At 42.8% G+C, this 26,561-nt stretch overlaps 2 protein-coding genes across 2 annotated transcripts in view; one reads left to right on the top strand and one right to left on the bottom strand.

Moving 5' to 3' along the window:
• Positions 1–4,973, top strand: part of LOC135201947 (uncharacterized) — a 29,719-nt gene extending 24,746 nt beyond the window's left edge. Inside the window, exon 4 of the mRNA XM_064231227.1 lies at positions 2,041–4,973. Within this exon, the coding sequence (XP_064087297.1) occupies positions 2,041–4,811 (2,771 nt within the window). The 3' untranslated portion in view covers positions 4,812–4,973. The remainder of the gene's footprint in view (positions 1–2,040) is intronic.
• LOC135202180 (uncharacterized) overlaps positions 1–26,561 on the bottom strand; it is a 300,747-nt gene that overhangs the window by 109,567 nt on the left and 164,619 nt on the right. The window lies entirely within an intron of this gene.

The following is a 26,561-nucleotide window of genomic DNA, read 5'->3' as shown; positions in this document are numbered from 1 at the left end:
AATGGTTCGGCTGAGCCGAGCCTAGTAGTGGATAGGGGGGTGGGAAGGGGGGTTTGATATGGGAGGGGGGTGGTCGGTTGTGATCGCCTGGCCACCTGCCCGATCAGAGGTGGCTACCTATTAGCGGTTGTGTGGGCTACCACCGTAGAGGTAGTAGTGGGACTGGGCCTATGGCCCGCCGTGGTTGGTACAGCAATAATGAATATACGTACATACATACTTGATAATGAGGCACTATGGAAGAGTTGCAGGGGGTTTTTATATATTTTTGGGAAATAACCGATATGGATCTAGCTGACTAACCGAGATCGCTAGCGACTCGGAACGTTAGGCTAAATCTCCTCTAGGATATCGTTATGCGGACAGTAGCCCTCAACTAAACCTACCAAACTTGAATTTATTCGATTCAGACTGGCCAGGAGGATATATCCCATAAAATGAAGGAGAGAGGGGCTCTCTTATCATTGATGTCTCCCCTGAAGAGCTTTAACTCTGTCAGGGGAAGAGGCATAAGGGTAACGGTTAAGGACAGTTTAGCCTACCTTATTAATCTACTTGGGTGAACTGATAGGTGGCAACTCTTCCACCTCTTCATTGAATTTATGAATAGAAATATTTTCATCTATTTATTTTGTAAATAATAATTCAATGCAAAATTACATTGGGAAGAGAGAAAGAGTTTCTAAACTCTCTCTCTCTCTCCTACTAAATAAAAGACTGCTCATAGCCTATCAAAACATGATAATCTAATATTATGTCGAAATTACTCGGACGCGCTCATGTGCTGGGGGGTGGGGGAGGACGGGTAACATACTTCAAACGCCCTCTGTCTAGCCCACAGACTTACCCCAGGGTATGTCATGAGCGCTTTTGGTACTTTCTAACGACTTAATTTCTAATAATAACAGGTGAACACATGAATTAGGTACATTTAATGCAATAATATCTCTGATTTATTCCTATTTCGGCTAAAACATGCGTACCTAATTCCCACGCGTTCTTGCTCGTGCTCACAAAATGGCGGGGACGCCGACTTCCCCGCAACACTTTCTACGGGGCCGAAGGCTAATATGGGAAGTCCCGCAACCTTATAAATTACGAAAAACGGAAATTGGGGTACTCAACTTTGGTGCAGGAGTCATCTCCGAAGAAGCCATCTCGAAATAACCACTTAATGCACGATTAACCAAGAGCAAGAAAAAAAGCGTCGTTGGTTCACCAGTTCTAAAACAGGATTGTAGATGGCGCTCGGGTCGGGTAGTAGTAGCAGTAGCATGGGGGAGGTAGTAGCCGCAGCGACGGCTCTCCCCATGAGAGGGATTTTGGAAAGAAACCTCTAATTGGCAGAGACCTGTGAATAGTGGCTTCCACTCGCCTTGTACTTTATACCCGACGCCCTTAGGGTGCTCGCGCGAGGGTAGTAACCTCAGCATACCATGCTAGCTTTTTTCTCTGGTATATTTAGAACCTATTTATACTAGAAAAGTGAGCAGCAGGATCCTTTTCACTGGCGAACACAGGTCGAACCCAGAAAAGGAATTATTTTGAGATTATTTTGTCTGTCTTATGGAGCCCTGGAGGACTGTGAGAGTGTAATTCCTTTGAGGACTTGCAGTGGCTACCAAAAATAGGTTTTTCATACGTTTAATCCTGTTTTTATTTTGAAATGGTTTAAACAGACTGAAAATTTAATCATAAATGAAGACTGAAAATTGGGGGAAGATTTTAAAGTAAAGCTATCAGACAGCTAGGAGTAAGAGACTAAAGAAACTAATGAAAAGCCAATGGCATACACAATGCAGGGTGTGGTTACAGGAACTCTGGAACTCTAAAGTTTGGTACCACTTGACAGGGATGGTTCTCATGAATCACTTCTGCTACTCTAGGTAATTTCTCCACAAAGAATATGGTGCAATAAAAGAGATATCAAGGAGACTGTTAAAGGAAAATTTTTAGTCATTAAAAGCCCAATCATTCAGCTTCAGAACTAACTCATTTATTTACGTTATTAACTTACTTTCTTTTTCTTTTTTATTGCAGGAGCTAGGCGCGCTGAGATCATGGCTAAGGCTGTCAAGTCAGATACTGGGAGTGAATATTTGAAAAAGAAATGTTTCCGAGAGCCATCAAAGTCCTCTCAGTTAAGGGGTAGACTCAGCAAGCAGGTATCACTCCGTCAAGGACTTTCAGATGAGAATGCTTCATCTTTAAGCAACCGTGATGTCCAAAATTTTATGAAAGTACCAACAAAAGAAACTTTGGATAAACCACTAATACCACAAAGAAGATCTCAGAGGAAAGTTACTCACAAATTTATAAGAAGGCCTTGCAAAGAAGAAATTGAGGAAATAATAGAAAATGAAACCATTGAGAGTGGGCCCTTCAGTGATGACCAAGAGGAACATGTGGGTAATCCATCAGTCACCGATGGAAATGTTGGAAATAAGCCATCAATCACAGATGAAAGTATTGGAAATTGTAATGAACCATCATCAGATGACTTGGAGATTCTCACAAAAGTTCCTCTTGTACTTCCAAAGCCAAAAAGGCTTAGAGGACCAGCTAGGAAAAGAGTCTTATCTCAAGCGATAGAAATTGAGAACCCTATCGCTAATTTAACAGGTCTTCAAGAATTGAAGAGAAAAGTGAGTGATGAAGAACTGTATGAAAAACGAAGGAAACGAAGACAACTTAAGAAAGTGGAGCCAGATGAAGAGTCTGCAGCAGATTTATCAAGAATACAAGTTACTGATATATCTCCAAGAGAAGCTAAAGTGGAGGTAAGTATATGTATGAGTAATGATGAAATAAATGATGAAGTTAATGGTAGTTCATTGTTAAACAGTGAGTATGTGAAACTTGTGAAACAAGAAAATTTAGATCGCACTATAACTTTGAATATCCATTTGAAAGGGGAAAATATTGATGAAATCCAACATTTCAAGATATTACACAGTAGTTGGATGACCATTCAAAATCATAAAGAAAAATTTGATAGGCTTAAAAAGAAGTTGATATCAATTATTTTACCAGACCATGTCAAACATAGTATACACGAGGATAAGGTGCACATTGAAATTACAGTCTTAGAAACTGAAGGTGTTGAAATTGAATCTGATACTGGTAGAATTTGCAAAGTCAAGACAGACCCAGCCAGCAGTGATGCAGTATTTTCCACATTGCATGATAAGATTGAATTAAACTGTGATGATTATAGGTTGTCAGACACACAGAATATAACTCTGAAAATGGAAAAACCTAGCATTACACCCCAGAAGAAAAGTTGGAGTGCAAGTGACGTTATTAAGGATTTACAAGGAGTATGGCGGTCAGATATTTTAGAACCTTCAGTGGAAACAATAGATGAAGACGATTTTGTCTCTGCTTCATGTATCACAAAAAGAGAATCACTGTCTCCGGGTGTCTGCAATGATGAATTTGAGCTTTATCCATGTGATGATGAATGTGAACTTTACCAAGGTTCACCCCAGGATATTTGGGAAGAATCTGAGAGGAATGATAAAGATTCAAATTTCGATGAGGGGAAAAGTTTTGTAGATCTTGTTTCAGATGTTGACGACTTTGAAGATGAATCAGAACCCATCATATTAACACCCAATGTTGGCATTGATAGGAAGGGATATCCTTTTAATCACTGTAACATTGGGCCAACAGAAAATATTTCAAAATTTAGCCCCTCAGTAGCTTCTACATCCATGTTCACATCAGCACAATCAATGGACAATGCTGTAGAAGTGAAAGGAACAGTAATGCCAACACCATTGTACAGAGTGGCAGATCAGATGATAGTATCTCAATCCCAAAGACACTTGAATTCTACATCACCCAATAAAAAATTGTTTACATACAGAAGTCCATTAGTTGTATCTAGTGGACAAAACTCTACTTTTGTTGCTCTGTCAAATTCACTACCATCAATTAGGAGTCAAGATCCCCAGAGGGCTTCTCTGCAAAGTCAGCCATCTTACATACAGTTCAGTTCAGAGTCCATAAGAAAACCTGCTCCATATAATCAACCAGGAGCAGAATTGGGAAACAGTCCCTCCACAGTTAGTCATACAGTACCCACAGTTGTAAGCCCACAGGGTGTTTCTCCAGTTCCATGCCTTGGAAGTCAGGTTCCTGTATCCGGTCAACTAGTTACAGCCTGTGGGAGTCAGAGTCCTTTGTGTAATGTGCAAACACCAGCAAGGTTTCCAGGGTCAGTGACTATTACTCCAAAAGGGCTCTTTCCAGAAAATAGAATATCAGGAGTCAGAACCCCCGTTGCTCATGTCCATAATCCAACTCCTGCATCTGGAGAGGTTCTAAGACCTATTCTAGATCCAAGGGGTGAGAAATTATTGAAAGTGAAAATTAAGGATACCCACTCAGTGTTTGTTCCAGCAAGTAGAATTTTTACAAGTCCAAAAGAAATACAGTATCTGTCTGATATGACAGTTAACAAAGACTGTGGTAATCAAATCACCAACAGTGAACTGCCCATCACAGGTTTACACCATGTAATCCCTCCTAGTAATGCCTTACCACCAACATCTGTTGTTGAGCAAGAATATGGTATAAAAAGTGAATCAAACTCTTCTTGGGTATCAAATGATTCTAAATCATCTTCATTTTCAAACAATTCCAGTAAGGTGTGTTCTTTTCTTTTTTCTGCAAAGTTCTCAAAACAATCAGGAATAAAAAGAACTACTACTGCAGAGGCCAAAGGTATACCTGTAGGTCCTAAGAAATCCAAAGTCCCATTTTTTTTCAAATGTAGCCTTGTGCCAAAGAAAAAATCTCAATAAGTGGACATCATACAGAAAGATTTTACATAAGGATTTTAATTGTACACTTTGTTTACTTTTGAGATTCATATTTTTTGTTGAGATATTTTTTGTATGGAAAAATATGCTTAAAAAGTGTCTTGCTTCTAGATTACCCAAATAAATTTTTATGTAGATACTGTATTTTGAGAATTATTATTCCTAATGTCAGTTGAATACATTAATACTTGTAATATGCGCAGTTTCATGTTAGTTTTTAATATTTTAATTTTCCATCCATAGTATGGATTCAGGTTTTTGAAACTTTTCTATGTTTTATTGTTTGTTCATTTTATATGAGGTGATCTTTTTATAAATTCAGTTTATTCCAGCACAACCTCATCACTTATATTTGTCAAAAAATTTTGCCCTGAATATTCCCTGTTTCACAGTTGTATGTCAAACAGATGAAGATTGCATCAATATACAATTGCCAGTAAGACCTCCATCTCTGTCTCAGTCATCCTATATGTGAGCATGGAATATCATTAGCAGCTCTGCTTTTTTATTACCTTGGTGTTTGCTTTGTAGCAAGGTTGCTATTGTAGTGCTTACTGTTAATGATATTCTATTTATGGGTAATCATCATTTCTCATAGTCCACTTTCATGGCAATGCTTGTTGAGAGATAGAAGACAAGGCTGGCAACTGAACAATACCTGTTAAAACAGGTACTGTTCAGTTGCCAGCCTTGTCTTTTTTGTTGCCAACATTGTAATCTGCAGCAATCCAAAGAATTTTGAGATATTTTTGAAGGTTTAATAAATTTAGTTGTATTATTAGCAAGTGCACAAGATGTTTTGTTACTATTCAGAAGTGAGTTTTTGTCTTTGCTAACCATTTTTATTTCTGATCTGTTTTTCTTTGCTTTGTTTTTGGAAGATTTGCTAATTTTTGGATAATTTTAGTACTATATTTGGTTTTGTATATTTTATCTTTATTTGCTTATTTTTATTATGTTTATTATCTTGGGGGTAGTGCAGGGTATTGCCTCTTAGGTTGGAGTGTTCTTTGGTGCAAACGGGAAACAATTATTGAAATTAGGTAAGAACATGGTTAATTAGAGGTAGGCAGATGAATTAAGACATTTTGCTACATTCTAACTAAGTTGAAACTTCTTTCATATTTTATACTGTATGTATGGTGTTTGGTTTTGTTCAGCATGTATTTGAACAAGAAAAAGTGAAGAATAAACGGTGTAGAAAACAAAAGCAGGTGTTCAACAGCTGTATGACTTTGGGGGCTAAAAAGTTGGTTTAGTGTAACCAGTTTTGTTGTTTTGCAGTGCTAAGTCCTGCAAGAAGTACACTGGCTGCTCTTATTTACTGTGAAGTTTGGCAACACAGTGGAAGGCTAAAAGATGCCTCCAGTATCTTCAAAGGTAGTTATGCACCTTCAGTACCACCAAATCTTTACAGCTCTCTCTCTCTCTCTCTCTCTCTCTCTCTCTCTCTCTCTCTCTACTCTCACACACACACACACTTTTTGCTCATTCTCCTCTGGCTTGAGAGGGGGGGGGATGTATTTATGAGGATAAGCAGCAAACCCACAGTCTTTAACAGTGCTGACCCAGTGTGTGCGCTGAGCTTTCCCCTGGTGAGACTGAGGCACATGTTCATGGATCATCACCACATATTCCTGCTTCTTAGGTGGCAGTACTGACTGACATTTCAGTCCTCTTGTATTCACATTTACATCTCTTTTGCTGCTCTTTCTGCCAAGGAACTCAGTTTTTTTTAGCTTCCTGTAGATTCATCATTCATGTTGAAATTCTCCCACAGTATTTAGCCAAGACTCTACTCCTCCACCTCCTCATTTTGGGACCACCTTGACGTGAAGAGGGGGCTCTTGAACCTCAGGAATTTCTTCCTAGGTTCGAACCCAAGAGTCCCATATAACATTATATATTTCTGGGGCTTGCTCAGCTCGTGTCGGCCTATGAAAGGATCCTTGAATATCTTCCTTTCTAGGTTAAAACATTAATCTAAAATTACCCGAGAAAAAAACAGAAAACCAAAAGTTAAGAAAATGTCAGTAAAACTGACTCGCTCACTCTTAAAAAGAAGTGTCGGTATGGCAATAGGGGCGAGTGGGAACACTACCACGAGACATTCACCAATTAGAACTTCCAATCAGAATCCCCACAAGAGAGAGCTGATACCAACGGGCGATGCGGCCGCTACTACTACTACTAGAGGACGCCACGGACAACAGCGCCCCTAGCGGACATCCTTAATTATTAGCGCCAGCGTTCGGACGCATTTTCTTGTGCTTGTGCTATTTCACGAGGATTTTTCTCACCATTTATCATGGAACGTTCTGCCATCGCAACGGCTAAGTTAAGTCCTCATAAGTAATGTTTTACTGTATTTTAGTCTTCCGGGAACCAGTATTTTCCTTCTAATAGGTCATATACGGTTTCCCCTGGTTGTCTCGTGGCGGCGCCATGCTGCCTCGTTAAGAATTCCCGGTCCTCCCATACTGGAACTTCTTTATACTTATGGGTCTTACTTATATCACGTTTCATCGTTTTTACATCGAGTTTTAGCTAGGTTAGCCCTTTTACCATTTCTCTTAGTTTGGTATTTAGGGCTATTCTATGTTCCAGCCCAGCATCCGGCTCTTGCTCTTCATCGGCTATCGCTGGCTCCGAGTAGGCTTCTGTTCCTCGGAACAGTTTGCCTCCTCCTGGGCTTCTTTTTCTTCTACTAAAAGTGTGTTTTCCATCTTTACGATGTAAATTTAGTTCTATTTAGGGTGTTAGGCTAGCCTAGGTGCATGTCCCATGTGTTGGTACAGCCTGGTTCACGTGGCCCTTCACGGTTGTGTTGCTTTCGCGGCGTTAGGCCACTTGCGGTCACGTGTTCCATCGCACCTTCCCCCCCTTCCCCTTCCCTCCCTACCAGGTATAGGGAGGCGCTGGGGGACCCCTTGGTTGCCATGACAACCTCAGTTGCCTTCCTCCCTCTCTCTCTGAGGAGGCCAGGGGTTCCTCCCAGCGGGGGGTATAGGGCGACCACTCATAGGGTGAGTACCGGGTCTCCGAGCGGGTAGTTTGTTTTGGGACGGGGAGGAGTAGGCCACTCTCTCTCCCGCCGTGTTACGCCGAGACCTCCCCCCCCTTCCCCAGTTGCTCAGCCACCTTCCCTTTCTATAACGAACGGAGCCTTCCGCCGCAGCCGGGGCACCTTTGGTTATAGATTACTGGCTCCGCCAGCGGGCGGGGTGGTCACTACTAGTGGTCGGTTGCTTGCCTACTATATCCTTGCATCTCTTCCCCGCTACCGGAAGGGAGCTTGCTTCTTACCCGGGCACTCTTCTAGTAGACGGGTGGGGAAGGTTTGATAATTATTGTTATTTTTAAGGATATACCCTAATTTTACGATGATTGTATAATTTTATTATTCATATGTATACCATCCCCGCCATTATCCGTCGTGGTTTCATTTTACCACCACACCTGGTTGGATTCTATCTCTTGTCTCCGCCGTAGCCTAGGACAACCAACCATTTTGCTACCACACGTATTATGGCGGGGCTCTGATTTAATCTAACTTTCTCGCTCCGGCAACCAGCGGAGCAACTGTTAGGCTGTAAGTGTTCTCCTGATACGTATGTATCTTTCCACTTACAGGCTACCAACTGTCAGGTCCTGGGATGCAACGCGACGTTGTACGACCCCTGCGGCCACGATGAGTGCAGGTCTCACGCTCCATGTGCCACGCCGTACAACGATATGATCGTCTGGCACCCGGAAGCCTGCGCCATCTGCTACGACCTAGTCAGTCAGCTGGTGGAGGGGGTAAGTCGATTATAGACTTTTTTATCATTTTACTAACAACTCTTAGACATAAGTTTGTTAACCCCGTCCCGCCATTAGAAGCTCATTTCGCCTTTTCTTTCAGGCTGCTGGTGTGAGGGAGGTCGCCCTTGCAACCCTGAAAGCGTGGGTAGGCGGCTTCGGAAGAACGCCGCCAAAGGCCAGCCTTACATTTTAGACAAGAAGCCTGGCCGTTTTTTTTTCAGATCTTCCCCGGGGGGAGCAAGTCAACAGGGTATGTTGATCCCCTTTTATCCGCAGCCCCTCTCATAGCCTCCTCCAGCAAGAGATGCAGCAGTCTTTCGGGGTCGTGGCCACACAGGAGTCGGTCCCGGACGTCACTACCCTGGACCTTAACATCGAGCCTATGCGGTAGGTGCGGCGAGGATTTGTTGGTTGAGGTAGGTGTGTCGGGTGCCCAAGTCTTTCCGTTGGGACGCTCCTGGATCTTCTCCTGTCCCTTCTTCAAGTGCTTCTTTCCAAGGCTTTGTGGGATCTGAGATCCCTACCCGCTCTCCCGCTCTCTCTGTACCCCCAAAGGTGAAGGGACAGAGAGAACCGAAGACCCTAGTTAAGACGACTTCTAAGAAGTCGTCTTCGTCTTCTTCAGCTAAGAAGTCTTCGACTTCTTATGCTGACGCGGTGAAGGCCAAGCCGAGCTCCTTCTTACTCGAAGAGCTCTATAAGCAAGTCTTCTAAGGAGAAGGCTCGCGCTCCCGCCGAGCCAATGCCTTCTCCGGCCTCCACCGCATCCACTCCGTACCGCGGTTGGAGTAGCGGACCCAGCACCTTTGATCCCACTGCTTTCTCAGCAGTGGTGATGCAACAGGTGGGGTGAGTTGGTCGGCTCTCAAGTCTCCGCCCTGGGACAAAGTTTGAGCAGATGTTCGCACAACTGTCGAGCACTCTGTCTCAATCGGGGCGGGCCAGTCCATCCAAGATCTCTCTAACAGAGTTAGAGAGAATGAGGACCGAGTAGCTGGGCTCTCTCAGGTCCCCCTTCCAGTCTCCCCAGTAACAAGTGCTGGTATTCTCCAGCTTCCACCATATGACTCGCTACCAGCTTTCTCTATGGAGAACCCATGGAGAGTAGCCGCTTACGCTCCGTTTAAGGATGGTATGATCTCTATCCCGATGTGGAACTCGAAGGATTGAGGACTTCGAGTTTTATCCTCCGGGTTGACGCAGCCTTTCATTGGCTATGCTAGGCTGACCGTAGCGGCGCTTACTAGGGAAGACAAGATCTCTAGGGAGAATGTTCTCTACAGTAGGGATCATGCTCAACGTGAATGGTTCACTGCCTTAGGACTGGGAGGTGTACAAACACAACAAGCTCCAGGCTTACAAGAGTCCTTTCACTATTTTTGTGACGGAAGAGGAGGCTTGGCTCTCCTTCCGTTCGCTACAAAAAATAGTGAGAGACGACTCTTCAGGCAGTCCTCAAGGATGAGCCCATGCCACAGCTAAGGGAGGCGGAGTCTACTTCTCCGCTCTTCCCAGCTTTTGGAGAATTGTGGGAGAACTTGCCAGCCACGTTCACGCTTGGTAAGCTCAAACCGGACTGCGCCATGGACCAGTTCAGCGGAAAAGCTCCCCCCCAAGGCTGCCTGATTCCTTGATTCAGGCGGAGTTCGACGCGCGAACTAGGTTCGGCAGGTCCCTCAATTCGTTGATTATAACAGAGATGGCTGCTCTCTCGTATGGGACGGAACCTTTGTTTAAAATCTTGGCCAAATCCCAGCTTCAGACGGTTCAGACGGATGCTTTCGACTTCTTCCAAGCTAGGAGGAATTGCCGAAAGCACGTTCTGCAGGAGTGCACTATTTAGGCACGAGCCTAATAGACTCCTGGCATCTAGCATGTGGGGAAGCGGATCTCTTCCCAGAGTCCGCTGTAAATGAAGTACACCACGAGGCGGCTAGGCTCAACCAGAGCCTTAGAGCTAGGTGGGGTATTTCATCTAAGAGGAAGCAAGAATCCGTCCCCACTGCTGGTAAGAAACCAAAGAAGTCTGTAAAAGGTTCCAGCCTTACCAGAAAACACCAGCAACAGCAGCAATTTGTTAGGCCGTCCCGGTTACCCAACAGGGACAACCTTCTACTTTCTAAGCAGAACCAGCCCATCCTCCTGCTGTCTCCTAGTCACAACCTTCGACCTCCTACGCACTCTCGCCGGCCTTCAACCCTACGTATGAAGGTCAGGCCTACCCTCCCTTTAATAGGCAATCGAGAGTAGGGCGAGAGGCTACTTTCGCCAGCGTGGCGCAGGGAGGGCGACAAGGAGTAAGCAGTTCAGAGGGGGGCGTGGTGGTCAACCCGCCCATCAACAATGAGGCTCCCCAGGTAGGAGGGAGGCTGTTCCTCTTCCGTCACAGGTGGGGTTCAGCAATTGGGAACAGAGCATAGTGTCCAAAGGATTGGGTTGGAGTTGGATCAAAGATCCTCCTCCAATCAAATCATTCCGCCAAATACCATCAAAGGAATTGCAGATTATGCGGAGGAACTCCTTCAGAAAGGAGCTATTGCGAGAGTCAAGCATCTAAAATTTCAAGGTCGCTTATTCAGCGTGCCAAAGAAAGGCTCAACAAAAAGAAGGGTAATCTTAGACTTGTCAAAGCTAAACTCTTTCATATTCGTTGCGACAAGTTCAAGATGCTTACCCTCTCGCAAGTAAGGACCTTACTTCGCGTGGAGCCGTCACATGCTCCATCGATCTTACAGACGCATACTATCATATCCCTATAGCCAGACACTTCCGCCCATTCCTAGGATTCAGGCTAGGAAATCAGACATTCTCATTCAAAAGTGATGCCCTTCGGTCTGAATGTAGCCCCCAGGGTATTCACGAAAATAGCAGAAGTGGGTTGTGCAGCAATTGAGAACTCATGGGATCATGGTAGCAGCATACCTCGACGATTGGTTGATCTGGGCACCAACAGTCGAGGAATGTCTCAAAGCCACCAAAAAGGTAGTTCACTTTCTGGAACATCTGGGGTTCCAGATAAACAAAACGAAATCCAGACTTACCCCGAGTCTCGTTTTCAGTGGCTGGGAATCCAATGGGATTTGTCTTCCCACAATCTGTCAATTCCAGTGGCCAAACGGAAGGAAATAGCAAAATCTGTCAGACAATTTCTCAAATGCAACAAACATTCAAGGAGAAGCCAGGAAAGAATCCTAGGGTCCCTTCAGTTTGCTTCGGTGACAGATATCCTCCTGAAAGCAAGGCTAAAAGATATAAATCGAGTTTGGCGATCGAGAGCAAACGCCAAATCTCGAGACAAGTTGTCAGTAATTTCCACAGATCCTTCGCAATCAAACTCCGTCCATGGTCAAAAGTTAAAAAAGAACTTAGCCAAGCGGGTACCCCTTCAATATCCCCTTCCAGTGTTAACCATTCACACGGATGCCTCCCTGTCCGGGTGGGGGGGATTTTATTCCCTCAATTCAAAACAGGTTCAGGGGACTTGGTCAGTTCAATTACGCCAGCTCCACATAAACGTTCTGGAAGCAATGGCAGTATTTCTTACCTTGAAGAGACTGCTTCCCCCGAAAAAGTCTCATCTAAGGCTAGTTTTGGACAGTGCAGTGGTAGTTCATTGCATCAACAGAGGAGGGTCCAAATCCAAGCATGTGAACCATGTCATGATAGCCATCTTGCCCTAGCAAACAAACACAAATGGCATCTGTCCGCCACTCACCTGGCGGGGGTAAGAAATGTGATAGCAGACGCTTTGTCCCGGTCAGATCCCTCTGGAATCAGAATGGTCCCTAGACGACGGGTCATTCCAGTGGATATGCCGGAGAGTCCCAGGTCTCCAAGTAGATCTCTTCGCCTCACAAGCGAACCACAAGCTCCCTTGCTATGTGGCCCCCAACCTGGACCCTCTGGCTTATGCCACGGACGCCCTGTCGTTAGATTGGGATCAGTGGAGAAAAATTTATGTTTTTCCTCCAGTGAATCTCCTCTTGAAAGTCTTAAGCAAGCTGAGGACTTTCAAGGGAATAGTAGCTCTGATTGCACCGGACTGGCCCAAGAGCAACTGGTATCCTCTTCTTCTGGAATTGGGTCTCCGACCTCAACGGATTCCCAATCCCAAGCTGTCACAATCAGTACAAATGAGGACTGTGTTCGCTTCCTCAGGAATTCTTCAGACCCTAACTTTATGGACTTCATGAGTTTGCGGCTAATAAAGATGCTAATATTGATCCACAAAATATTCTCTTCCTAGAATCAGATAAGAGAGAGTCAACTATTAGACAATATGACTCAGCTGTTAAAAAATTAGCATCCTTCCTGAAAGAATCAAACACTACAACCATGACAGTTAATCTAGCTATATCCTTTTTCAGATCCTTGTTGAAAAAGGTTTAGCAGCTAGCACTATTACTACTCATAAATTGGCTTTGAAGAAGATCTTTCAGTTAGGTTTTCAGATAGATCTGACTGAATCTTATTTCACGTCTATTCCTAAAGCCTGTGCTAGACTTAGACCTTCTCAAAGGCCTACTGCAGTTTCATGGTTCTTAAATGATGTCCTCAAACTAGCTTCAGATACTGACAACTCGTCTTGTACATTCATAATGCTTCTTAGAAAGACATTATTCTTATTAAGCCTAGCTTCAGGAGCTAGAATTTCAGAACTGTCGGCTCTATCCAGAGATGCGGGTCATGTGGAATTCCTCCCCTCAGGAGAAGTTCTGCTTGCTCCGGATCGTAGTTTTTTGGCTAAAAATGAGGATCCTCTTGCAAGGTGGGCCCCTTGGAAAGTCATCCCACTTCCGCAAGACCCTTCTCTTTGCCCAGTATCAACTTTAAGAGCCTTTCTATCTCGTACATCCTCAAGATCCTCAGGTTCCCTCTTCATGAGGGAAAAAGGTGGTACTTTGTCAGTAAAAGGTATTAGACAACAAATCCTTTACTTCATTAAACAGCCCAATCCTGATTCAATTCCCAAAAAGCACATGAACATCAGGGGAGTAGCCACCTCAATTAATTACTTTCAACATATGAACTTTGAGGATCTTAAAAAGTATACTGGATGGAAATCTCTGACAGTCTTTAAACGTCATTATCTAAAGTCCTTGGAATCATTTTAAAATTTTCTATTCAGCAGTAGCAGCGGGAAACATTGTTTCTCCTGATACTGTATAGTAGTCGTAGTACAGATCCAGGTCTCCTTTCTACCTACCTCATCCAACATGCCTCACCCTATCGCCATGCTACTCGGATATCCTAGCCTTAGCCGCTGAAATCATATTAGTGGATTGTCCCTTATTTTTTTGCTAGGGACATCCACACTTTGTACTGATAATGTACTTCAGTGTACCTACCCTTATTTTTATGCTAGGTGGACACAATGTGTTTGTATATATTGTAAATAAGTTATCTAAGTAAATCTATTTTGTTAAAATTACACGGCATTATTATAATTACTGTGTTTACTGTAATTTTAAGTACTTTACATTACTAACTTTCTTTTATGTTACTGTTTAGAATAAGTTAGACTTAAGTACTTACTTTATATGCTGTAATTGATTTACTTATATTATATCCCTCATTTTACAACTGCTTTTCATTTGTCCTTTTTTCCCATCTTGTCTGTTTCTCTGGTACTCTTTCATAGGCCGACACGAGCTGAGCCCAGAAAAGGGATTTTGACGAAGGAAAAATCTATTTCTGGGTGATTGGCTCGTGTCGCCCTATGAAACCCACCCTGTATTGTTTGCCCCCCCCTGCAGGACAAGATGTTTTTAGATTAAGGATGTCCGCTAGGGGCGCTGTTGTCCGTGGCGTCCTCTAGTAGTAGTAGTAGCGGCCGCATCGCCCGTTGGTATCAGCTCTCTCTTGTGGGGATTCTGATTGGAAGTTCTAATTGGTGAATGGTCTCGTTGGTAGTGTTCCCAACTCGCCCCTCATTGCCATACCGACACTTCTTTTTAAGAGTGAGCAAGTCAGTTTTACTGACATTTTCTAATTTTGTTTTCTCTGGTAATTTTAGATTAATTTTGCACCTAGAAAGAATGATATTAAGGATCCTTTCATAGGGCGACACGAGCCAATCACCCAGAAATAGATTTTTCCTTCGTCAAAATCCTTTTTTGGGTTAATATCTTTGGATTTTTCCTCTTGTCAAAATTTTCCATATCTAATAAATAAAAAAAACATATCATAACTTGAATTGAAGTTAAGTCCAAAGCTAAATAGGGGGAACTGTGGTAGATCCATCATCTACCCGATAATGTTCAGACCGGGTTTCCAGGTGGTAACTATTGTGTGGAGCTGGACCGCGGATTCCAGGGGACCCTGGTTCTTGGAATAGAACTCTCTGCATTCTGTCCGGTTTGCCCATGACGTGATTAGTATGGGGTTAATTGTATTTTCGTAATACTCTTAGTCCTACCAAGCGGGTATTGCTTACACTTGGGCCATACTAATCATGTTATGCCATCCCCTTTTGGGGTAGGGTAGGGATGCAGACATTTGGGAGTCATTTCTCACTTGTGCCATTGGCGGAAGATTTAATTTCATGAAAAGCCAATGATATCTTTTCAAAATGTATTATTATTTTTTTTCTCATTTTTATGATAAATACGCCTAAAGTTTTTAGTACCCCTGGGCCTCTTGATGGACAAAATTTGGCACAGTTGATGATCATTGAAAGTTTAACCCTGAAGCTCCCTCAGTCAGTTCAAAACAATATTGCAGTAAAGGAACATCCAGTTTCAAATAAATTATATGATCCAAAACACCCTTCGGGCCCATAGAAATTCTACAGAAAAGTAAAAACCAATCAGAAGATTCAAACATAATAACAATGGAACCATAAGTTACAAAGGAAAAAAAATCTGATACACAGATAACCCACATCAGGCAAGGTCCAAAAAGAAAAAAAATTATTGAACATGTGTCCAACACAAGAAGTAGAATGACGATATGTTAAAGAAAATGAATGGTTGCTTCAAGTAACCACCAAAAAACAATCCACTACCTTTTTAAATATAAAAGAAATAAATGGCACGAAAATATCAATAATAAGTCATGAAACATTAAATTATATACAGTCATTTTACCCAACATTGAAGAAGGACTACCCTCAAAACACTTGATACTTGACTCCCTTAAGTTAAGATACAGTAATATACATGATTTAGAAGCCTACTCAATTCCAAGAAGGAAAGATAAAAATAAACAAATTAATATTGCAAAAATAAAATTTACAGGCCAAGATCTCCCACTCATAAGCAAAATTCCTGGACAAAATAGAGAAGTGCGTCCATTTATACGTATACTAAACCACTCCAGTGCACTCAATGTTCAAAGTATGGGCACACATACAAAAAATGCCTTAATAAAGCAGTATGCACAGTGTGTGCATCAGACACCCATACTACTGACTGGAAATGTAAATCCCCAAAATGTTTTAACTGTGGACAATCCCATCACGCAAAATCTAAGGAATCCTCCTATTATCAGTACAACACAGAGATCCAGCTGTTGATAAATAGATCAGGAATGTCAGTCAAAGAAACTACACTTGAGCTCAAAGTAAGAGGAGTCAATAATCCATCTAAAAACCAATCTTTTGCAAATGTAACTAAAAATCTAAATATCGATTACATTAATAACAATCAAGATAATATAAGCATACAAACTTACAAACTAATTCTCATATCAATAATACTGAATCCCAAAACGAGCATGATGATATATCCACCAGTACCACTACTAACATTGAAGATTCAGATATCCATGGAAAAGAACTTCCAATGGAAGAGGAGTCAAATAATAATAATAATTGAACTGACAAAAAGAAAAGAATACTGGAACAAACTCCACCTAAGGGAAAAAAGTCAATATTAAAAATTACAATCAATCCAAAGAAATGCCAACTACACCAGGAGAACATTTTAAAAAAGATATTGTACTAACCTCATCACAAGTGGAAATACACAATTATCATCAATCCCAATCTAACAGCCAATGTCTGGGCAGTAAAGAATCAATTAATCACTTTTTACAATTCCCAACAGATAATACTAATGAAAATCATACCATTAAACCAAACCAAAATATAACTATCACTCCCCAACCATCCACAAGATCCTAATATTCCAATAATAATAATAAAGTAAATAACCCCTCAAACAAACATTCCTTGTCACTACAGAAAAGGACCAATAGAATTACAAAACCAGAAATTTCTAAAGCTAGAAGATCAAATACTTCTGAACCAATAACTAACATCACCAAACATGCTTCGTCTTGTGGTTGTAATGAGTACTTCGTAGGTACATATAACCAACTAACCACCAAGACAGAGGACGCAATACGAAATTGTATAGACAATTTGATTAAATTAAGGAAATGCCCTTTAACTCACCAACATGAGAACAAATCATGTTCTGAATCCTTAAGATACAAAAAGGAAATTATAAAATGAAAAATAGACATTAATAAGGGATTTTGACATTGGAAAAATCTATTTCTGGGCGAAGGGCCCATGTCGCCCAGTGCAAGAAAAACAAACAACTTCTGAATCTAATAACAAACATACAAATACAACAATTAAAAAACCACAAATCAATTCAAATGCATATAAACTTTGAGACAAAGTAAAATCGGCAATCAATTTACAAAATTGACACCAATTCCTTCCAATAATGGACTATAAAATTATTCAATGGAATTTAAATGGCCTCTTAACCTGTCTACATCTGGGTCTTATGAGACCACAACCCAATATGTATATGCCTACAACACATAGGATCTAACCCCACAAACATTCGACAGTACAAAATTGCTTGTTATTAACCAACTGATTGTGGAAAACTAGGCACAGCAATATATGTCCATAATAGTATCACCTATGATCTTTTAAACATAGCATCATAATCATATCAGATAACAGCTATCAAATTATATATGCCGAATAAAAATATGATCACAATTTGTAAATTATACAACCAACCAAATTTTAGTTCGATTTTCAGTGATCTACCAGCATTAATCAATAATCTACACGTACCCCTGCTTATTGTAGGAGATTTTAACGCTCATAGTCCCCTTTGGAATAACAGTCACCCTGCTGAAGCACCAGGAACAAACATAGAGATATATGTATTGAAGCATGACCTATGCTGCCTAAATGAAAGTGATGTGCCAGCATACTTCTTCAATACCCACTTAACCTCTCGCTGTGCTCAGTCGACTTAGCTGAAAGACTTGAGTGGAATGTCCTGGATGACTCGTATACCAGTGACCACTTCCCCATAGTCCTTAATTATATAGGTAATAATTTAATATTGCCACCTGTAAGATATAATATCCAAAAAGCAGATTGGGACATTTACAAACTATTACTTACCAGAAATATACCACCACTTCCGCATAACCAAAATCACAATACAATATGTGAATTCTTTGCGGATTTCATGCTAAATGCTGCTGATAAAACCATACCTAAAACAAGGCCACACCCAAATAAATCCTCTGTCCCATGGTGGACTCCAACCTTATCAACTTTACCACACCCAGATAAATCCTCTTTCCCATGGTGGACTCCAACCTTATCAACTTTAAGCAAAACCAAACACGTATTAAATCAAATTCTTAGCAGACATAAGACATGCCTCAAAGCCCTCAACAAATTGCCCAACCATACAAATATTCTAAACAAGATAGTGGTCTTCAACGTAACAATCAATTACATTACACCTTTATATAACAAAAATAATGCCAAATTTTGACAACTTGTAGTATCTGAGAAAATATTATCATGGAAAAATTATTGATCAAGCTTGTCAGCAAATACATCTATGCAAGATATTTAGCAAAAAATAAGGGAAATTAACGGGAAATATGTAAGACACCCAAGACGTACAATAAACCAAAATGGGAAACTATATCATGACTCATATGAAATCTCGAATATAGTAGGGAAACACTTTGAAAACTTAAGTGCCTGCTTAAATCTAAATGAACATTTTCAAAATACTATACTCAATTTTGAAACTATTGAAGATCTAGAATATAATTATGTATTTAATATGGAAGAATTAAACAATGCTCTAGATTCGTGTCATCCATCGGCCCCAGGCCATGATAAAATATTATTTGAAATGATACAAAAAGTAGCCCCATTGATAAATCATATTTACTAAAATTCTATAACACCATCTGGATGAAACACATTTTTCCAGATAAATGGAAACATGCTATCATTATCCTATTAAACAAACCTGGGAAAGATTCAAGTAATCCATCCAATTATAGACCTATAATCTTTGGACAATGTCTCTGTAAAATAGCTAGAAAAAATTGTTGTTGAATTCACACTAACGTTTGTTCGTTTAGCTAAAATTTCAATTCTAACACCAATGCAATCAGGATCAATAAGTTGGTCGATCAACCCTTGAACCACTAACCTGTCTAGATCATATCAAAAAAGGATTTTATCAGAAAAAAATTAACAGTGGCAATATTTTTTTTACTTAGAAAAAGTATATGATACAACATGGAGACAAAATATCATGCAAAAACTTCACTCTGAAGGTACGTATAAGAGGCCATTTACCAATTTTTATTAACAATTTTCTATCAGATAGAACTTTCCAAATTTGAATAGAAAATTCTTATTCGAATGTTTATGAATTTGAAGAAGGAATCCCCCAAGGCAGTGTCTTAAGCTGTACTCTATTTGGTTTATCAATCAATGATATTACAATAAATTTACTAAAAGGAGTTAAAAACAGCTTGTGTGTCGATAACTTTGCTATATAATATACAAGTAGCAAGCTACATGCCCAAAGAATCCTTAATACAGCCATCACAAATATTACCAACTGGGCAAATTCAGTAGGATTCCAATTTTCAATAGATAAAACAAATGCAATAATTTTCTATAAGGATACAAGGTGGTTAAAACAACAAACAATTAAGCTTCATCTTTATAATACCGAAATTAAATTCTGCACAAATGTTAAATACCTAGGAATGGTGCTTGATCAGCACCTGAACTGGAAAGCAATCATCAAATATATTGAAGCATATTGAGAAAACTATCACATACCAAATGGGGAACTGGACGTAACACCATGCTAATGTTATTCAAAGCAACAGTACTATCTATAATAGATTATCATTTAATATATTCATCTGCCTCAGAAGCTACATTGCATCATGAAGGGATACCTTTGTGCATGGGAGCATTTCGATCGTCCCCTATAAACTCTGTTAGTAGAAGCAGGTACTATATTACCCCTAAAACATCACCACAACTTGATAAATATGCATAGTGGTCGTTCCCTTCAAGCAGGAACATCTCCCACTGCTACCTCCTTTCTGAATTATAATCAAACCATAGTGCTAACTTTCCCTTGAAGAGCCAAATATTTAATGAATTCACATAATATTAAACCAATTTTCCATCCAGCAAGGAACTCCCACTGCCCTTGACTTTGAAACGAGTAAAAATAAGTACTACTGCTCTATCATATCTTCTAAAAGGAAATATGGCAAACACAGAGATGTACTGCCAACATGCATTGGAGCACATCAGAAGAAAGGGAGATCAACTTATGATCTATACAGATGGATCAAAAAACAACACTGGAGTAGGAGCTTCAGCATTCTCAAAAGATAAGTTAGTTAAGATAAGTCTTCCCCCAATATCATCAGTATGCACTGCTGAACTTGCAGCCATACGAATAGGACTAAACACAATATCTGAGAAAAGAGCAATTTCCACCATAATTTTCAGTGACTCATGAAGTGCTATCGATGTTATAACAATTACAAGTCTACAAATCACCTTGTACAAGAAATAAAAATAAAAATAAATCAACTTATTCAATCAGACTATTAATAAAAATATGTTGGATTCTAGCACATGTGGGAATTGAAGGAAACGAAACAGCAGATACAGCTGCCAAATTAGCTTGCACTATTCCTTCAACAATGACACATGCCCCAGTATCAGACTGGATAACCTCAATTAAGCCTCTAATATAATCAAGACTGGCAAATAGATTGGACATCAGTGCCAATTACAAACAAACAGTAATATAAAAAGTAAAGTTAATTCATGGATGTCATCATCTCAAAAAGAAAGAGCTAAAGAAGTTTTATTAACAAGACTACATATAGGCCATACTAGATTTTCACTCGGTCATTTGATGTCAAATCCACATCCAGACCCAATGAAATATAGTACATGCCAGACACCAATGACTGTCCGACACTTATTAGTTGATTGTCCAATTTTGAATCATCAAAGAAACTTATATTTTTGATCAAAGAAACTTATATTTCTGGGCTCAGTTCGTGTCGCTTCGTGAAATAATCCCTTAAGTTCATTATTTCTAGGTAAATGATACTAACATTACCAGAGAAAAAATAAAAATAGGGGATGTCAGAGTAACTGACTCGCTCACCCTAATAAAAATAAAAGAGGGTGTCGGTATGGTGCTGGGGCGAGTGAGACCACTACCACGAACCTCTTGTCATTTAGAATTCTCCTTCACCAAAATCCCCCTCCCTGATAGAGCTGACACACGGCCGGCGCCAGCAACTACTACTACACAACCTCCCACGCCGACCGCAGCGCCTCTCGTGGCCATCCTTTTCGTTAGCGAACCTCTGTACGCACGTGTCTGCCATTGCTCTGTGTTTTTGTGCGCTTTCGGATTAACTTTGCTCTCAAAATGGAACTTCAAGCTATCGCCGCAGCTAAGTTAAGTACCCCGAAAGGTTATACACTAGTTTTAGCCAGCCAGGAGCTATTTTAACCGTTTTTTAGGTCCAATAATAGTCATCCTGGTCTGGTGCCTGGCTCGCCTCGTGTTTTGGTTAGCTACTGCGGTCTCCCATACCGTGGTAACTATTCCTTGTGTATATATGCCTTTATCATGAGATATTTTATACGTGGTACGGAAGGTTCTACTTCCTTTCTCTATTTTTGCTTTTACATTAGTACTATTCGGAAATCCGTTGCCTGTGCCTTACCTTAGTGTTCATGCATGCATGTTCCTTTTGTCTAGGTGTTTAGGCGTGTGGGCTCTTTTATTTGTGATTTATTTTATTGCTAAATTGCTCTTTAGTCCAGCCATCCTGGCCATCGCCCTCCGTTTTACGTATCGCAAAGGCCAGCTTCCCTAGTTTTTTGCACGTTCCCCTTCGGGGAGACTAGCCTACGTTCTTCCATGGACGTCCATTCTTTTTCTCCCACTCGATGATTTCCTTCTTTTCTTTTTATTACGATGTAATTATTGGGTTGCATGTTAGGGGCGATCAGTTCTACCTAGGCTATGTTTGTTGCATTATCGCCTCGTGGTCCACCTGCGCTCGCGTCGGCCAGCTGATCGCCCTGGTCCCAGTCCCCCCCCCTCTCCTTCCTCCCACGTGGAGGAAGGGTTAGTCCTCTCTCGCTCACGGTCACCGCTATGGTAACCATCCGGGCACCCCCTCCCCTCTAAATCTCCCTACCAGGAGGATACGGGAGTCACGGACTTGGGGGGGTCCTGTATTGGACCGGTTACATTTTCTATGAGCTTCGGGGAGGTCCTGGCGTGTTCAGGTTGGGTGGCCACCCCGCCAGCTCGCGTCGGGCCTTCTCCGGCGTTCTATGGTTAGATCTCCTTTTCCCTCCCCATCGTTGCATTTATAGCTGGCTCCGCCAGCTCTTTGGGGGCGGGATCACGGACTAGGCCTTACATGCTTCCCCTGTATGATTCTTGTAATCTCTTTCGCTTTTCCGGCGGAGCACCCGCTCACCATCCGTGTGTTCCGTGGGTTGGCGGAAGAGTTCTACGGCGGAGCTACGCTCCACATGCATTGTTATTTCTTTTGTTTTAGTTTTATTTTGTTTAATTTTATGGATAATCTTCTCACGTTCTCCGCTGTGTGTACCCTCACCTCGGTGTACTATATGTGTATGAGCAGGTATCTGGTTTGTCGGAAATCTTCGCTTTCCGGCCGCGTACCGAAGTTTTTCAAGCCAGTTTACCGAGTCCTACGGACTCTCTCACCACGGATTACAGGAGAGGATTATGCCCAAAAATTCATTTCACTCCGGCATGCAGCGGAGCTTCATATCTCTTAGCGGGTGGGTTAGTCCTGTTAGTATCTGCTGATACTCATGTATCTGTTCACTTACAGGCTACCAACTGTCAGGAGGCAGGATGTAACGCCATCCTGCAGGACCCTTGCGGTCATGAGGTCTGCCGGACCCACCCACGCTCCCTGTGCTGTCCGCCATAATGACTTGATCATGTTGCACCACGAAGCCTGCTCCATTTGCTACGAGCTAGTGGATCAGTTTTCTACCGGAGTAAGTATATACCGGCGTAGGTATCGTCTCTGTTCTTGGTATATACTGTCAGATATTTTATGTAAAATTGGATATACATGACTTAGAGTCGTAAGTGTTAATAATGTATCTTCGGGGCTTCGTTGTAAGGAATACAATGACCCTTTATTTCAGGCTACCGCCATGAAGGACACTGCGTCGGCTACCCTGAAAGCCTGGGTAGGTGGTTTTTGGGAAGAACGTGTCGAAGGGGCAGCCGTACATTTTAGACAAGAGTATGGCTGTCCGCATCTTCCCAGGCGGCAAGTCGACCGGCTACGTCGACCGGCTACGTCGACCCTGTTGCGGCAGCTCCGGCTATAGCTGCCATCCAGCTGCAAGTGGCGTAGGCCTTGGCGGAGGGAGGAGCCCCGGAGATCATGGAGGACGTTGCCACCCTGGACCTTAACGTGGAACCTATGACGGTAGGGGAAGGTGAGTTGATGGTTGAGGTAGGTTTGCTGGGCTCTCAAGGGCTTCCCTTGGGCGCGTCTGGATCTTTGTCTCCTGTCCCTTCTTCCACTTCTTTCCAAGGTTTTTTTTTTCTGCATCGGATATTCTGCCTAGGACGTCTTCTGCCTCGGTTGTTCCTAAAGTCAAAGGACAACGCGAACAAAAACCCTTGAGAGGTCGTCTTCTAAGAAGACTTCGGCCTCATCATCTCATAAGTCTCCGGCTCACCATCCCGGAGCAGAGAAAGCGAAGTCATCCTCTTCTTCGTACTCTAAAGGGTCTAGGGGCAAGTCCCTCTAAAGAGAAGGTCCGCGCTCCCGCCAAGCCAGTACCTTCTACGTCCACAGGAGCTCGTCCGAAGACCCCTACTGCGGCCAGTACCTCTGGCCCCTTCGATCCTGACTCATTTACAGCAGGGGTGTTGCAACAGGTGGGGAACATGGTGGGGACCATGGTGAATGACAGGCTTGATCAAATGCTTGCCCAAATCTCCACCTCGTTTGCGCATTCCGGTCAGTCGATCCAGAACATCTCGGATCAGCTGACAAACCAGGAAAACTTGCTGGCGGGCCTGAGGGAACAACCCCCAGCAGTTCTTCCTCTGGCAGGCGCCGGAGCAACCCGATGCCGGACTACGACTCTCTTCCCCCATTCACCATGAGTAATCCTTGGAGGGTAGCAGCCTTCGCACCCTTCAAGGATGGAATGATCTCGATCCCTGACTGTGGAACTCGTCGCATCGAGGACTTCGAGTTCCACCCCGCTAATCTTCAACCACCTTTCATGGGGTATGCTAGATTGACAGAAGCAGCTCTAAACAGAGAGGACAAGATCCCGAAAGAGACCATAATTTACAGTCGGGAGCAAGCCCAGAGAGAAGGGATGAGGTGCCTTGAAGAATGGGACTGTAGCAACACCAAACTTCAGGCATTCAAGAGCCCATTCACAATCTTTGTGGCAGAAGAGGAGGCACCACTCCCCTTCTCCACAAAAATTGCAGAAGTAACCATCCAGGCCGCCATGAAAGACGAACCTCTCCCTCAACTGAGAGAGTCGGACCCGACGTCCCTACTCTTCCCAGCTGCTGAGGACCTCTGGGCTGACCTTCCGGCTTCTTTTACGGTCGGGAAGCTCAAACCGGACTGTGCTATCGAACAGTTCGGGGAGAGACTCCCAAGACTACCGGACAACCTGATCCAAGCAGAGTTCGACGCAAGGATCAGGTTAGGGAGGACCCTTAATGCCTTAGTAATGACAGAGGTTGCCGCCATGACATATGGTACGGAGCCTCTGTTTAAGCTTCTAGCTAAGGCTCAGACGCAGACCGTACAGTCTGATCTGTACGACTTCGTTGTAGCAAGACGAAACTACAGGAAACATGTCCTGCAGGAAGCCACCATAAGGTATGAGCCTAACAAGCTGCTATCGTCTTTGATCTGGGGAGCTGACCTCTTCCCTGAGTCTGCAGTAAACGAGGTCCATCACGAAGCGACTAGGCTCAACCAGAGCCTTAGGGTCCGCTTGGGGGGGGGGGGGCGGGGTAGACCTTGTCTAGCAAAAGGAAGCCAGAAAGCACCCCTCTGGTTCTAAGAAATTAAAGAAACCGAGGAAGTTCCCAACCTTCCAAGCACAGCAGCAACAGCAGTTCGTCCAGGTAGTCCCGGTATCACAACCCGTGCAACCGTCGACTTCCAAGAACCAGAGCCAGCCCATCCTCCTGTTGACATCCCGGAGAACCAGCCCTCGACCTCCTACGCTGTTTCCCCAGCCTTCAATCCTGTGTTCGAAGGCCAGGCGTTCCAAGCCATCAATAGGTTTGGAAGGGAAAGCAGAGCTAGGGGTACATTTCGTCAGAGGGGTGGTGGAAGGGCACCCAACAGGGGGAGACACTTCCGTGGAGGACGCGGAGCACGTCCTGCACAGACCCAGTGAGAACCCTCAGGTAGGAGGGAGGCTGTTCCTCTTCCGACACCGGTGGGGATTCAGCAACTGGGCACAAAGCATTGTGTCCAAAGGGCTGGGATGGAGTTGGATCAAAGGTCCTCCTCCATCCAAAACATTCCTTCAAGTACCAACAAAGGAATTGACAGAGTATGCACAAGAGCTCCTTCAGAAAGGAGTAGTATCAAGAGTCAAACATTTAAAGGTTTCAAGGACGCTTGTTCAGCGTGCCAAAGAAAGGCTCAACAAAACGAAGAATAATCTTAGACTTGTCCCGTCTAAACTTATTCATTCATTGCGACAAGTTCAAAATGCTGACTATCTCGCAGGTGCGGACCTTACTTCCCCGTGGGGCCGTCACCACCTCTATCGATCTTACAGACGCATACTATCATATCCCAGTCGCGAGACACTTCCGCCCATATCTAGGCTTCAGGCTAGGAGACCAGGGATTCTCTTTCAAAGTGATACCCTTTGGGCTGAACGTAGCCCCCAGGGTGTTCATGAAAATAGCGGAATCAGTGGTCCAGCAACTGAGATCACAAGGGATAATGGTAGTAGCGTAGCTCGACGATTGGCTCATTTGGGCAACAACCGTCGAGGAATGCCTCAAAGCCACAGGCAAGGTAATTCAGTTTTTGGAACATCTGGGGTTCCAAATAAACAAGACCAAATCCAGGCTAACGCCGGAGTCTCGTTTTCAGTGGCTCTGCATTCAGTGGGACCTGAACTCCCACACTCTGTCAATTCCATTGGTCAAAAGGAAAGAAATAGCCAAGTCAATAAGGCAATTCCTCAAATGCAAACAGACGTCAAGGAGAAACCAGGAAAGGATCCTAGGTTCCCTCCAGTTTGCATCAGTCACAGACGTTCTGTTGAAAGCAAAATTGAAGGATATAAATCGAGTTTGGCGCTCAAGAGCAAATGTCAAATCTCGAGACAAGTTGTCAGTAATTCCGCCGATTCTCCGCAAGCGTCTCCGCCCTTGGGCGGAGTCCAAGAATCTGTCCAAATCAGTTCCTCTCCAGTTCCCTCCTCCGGCGTTGGTTATCCATGCGGACGCCTCTCTAAGCGGATGGGGAGGATACTCCCAATTCAAGAAAGTTCAAGGGACTTGGTCGCCTCAGTTCCGCCGGCTTCACATAAACGTATTGGAAGCCATGGCAGTTTTC

The sequence above is a fragment of the Macrobrachium nipponense genome, chromosome 30 (assembly GCF_015104395.2).
Source record: "Macrobrachium nipponense isolate FS-2020 chromosome 30, ASM1510439v2, whole genome shotgun sequence".
Lineage (NCBI taxonomy): Eukaryota > Metazoa > Arthropoda > Malacostraca > Decapoda > Palaemonidae > Macrobrachium > Macrobrachium nipponense.
This window is presented reverse-complemented; position numbering and strand designations above follow the sequence as displayed.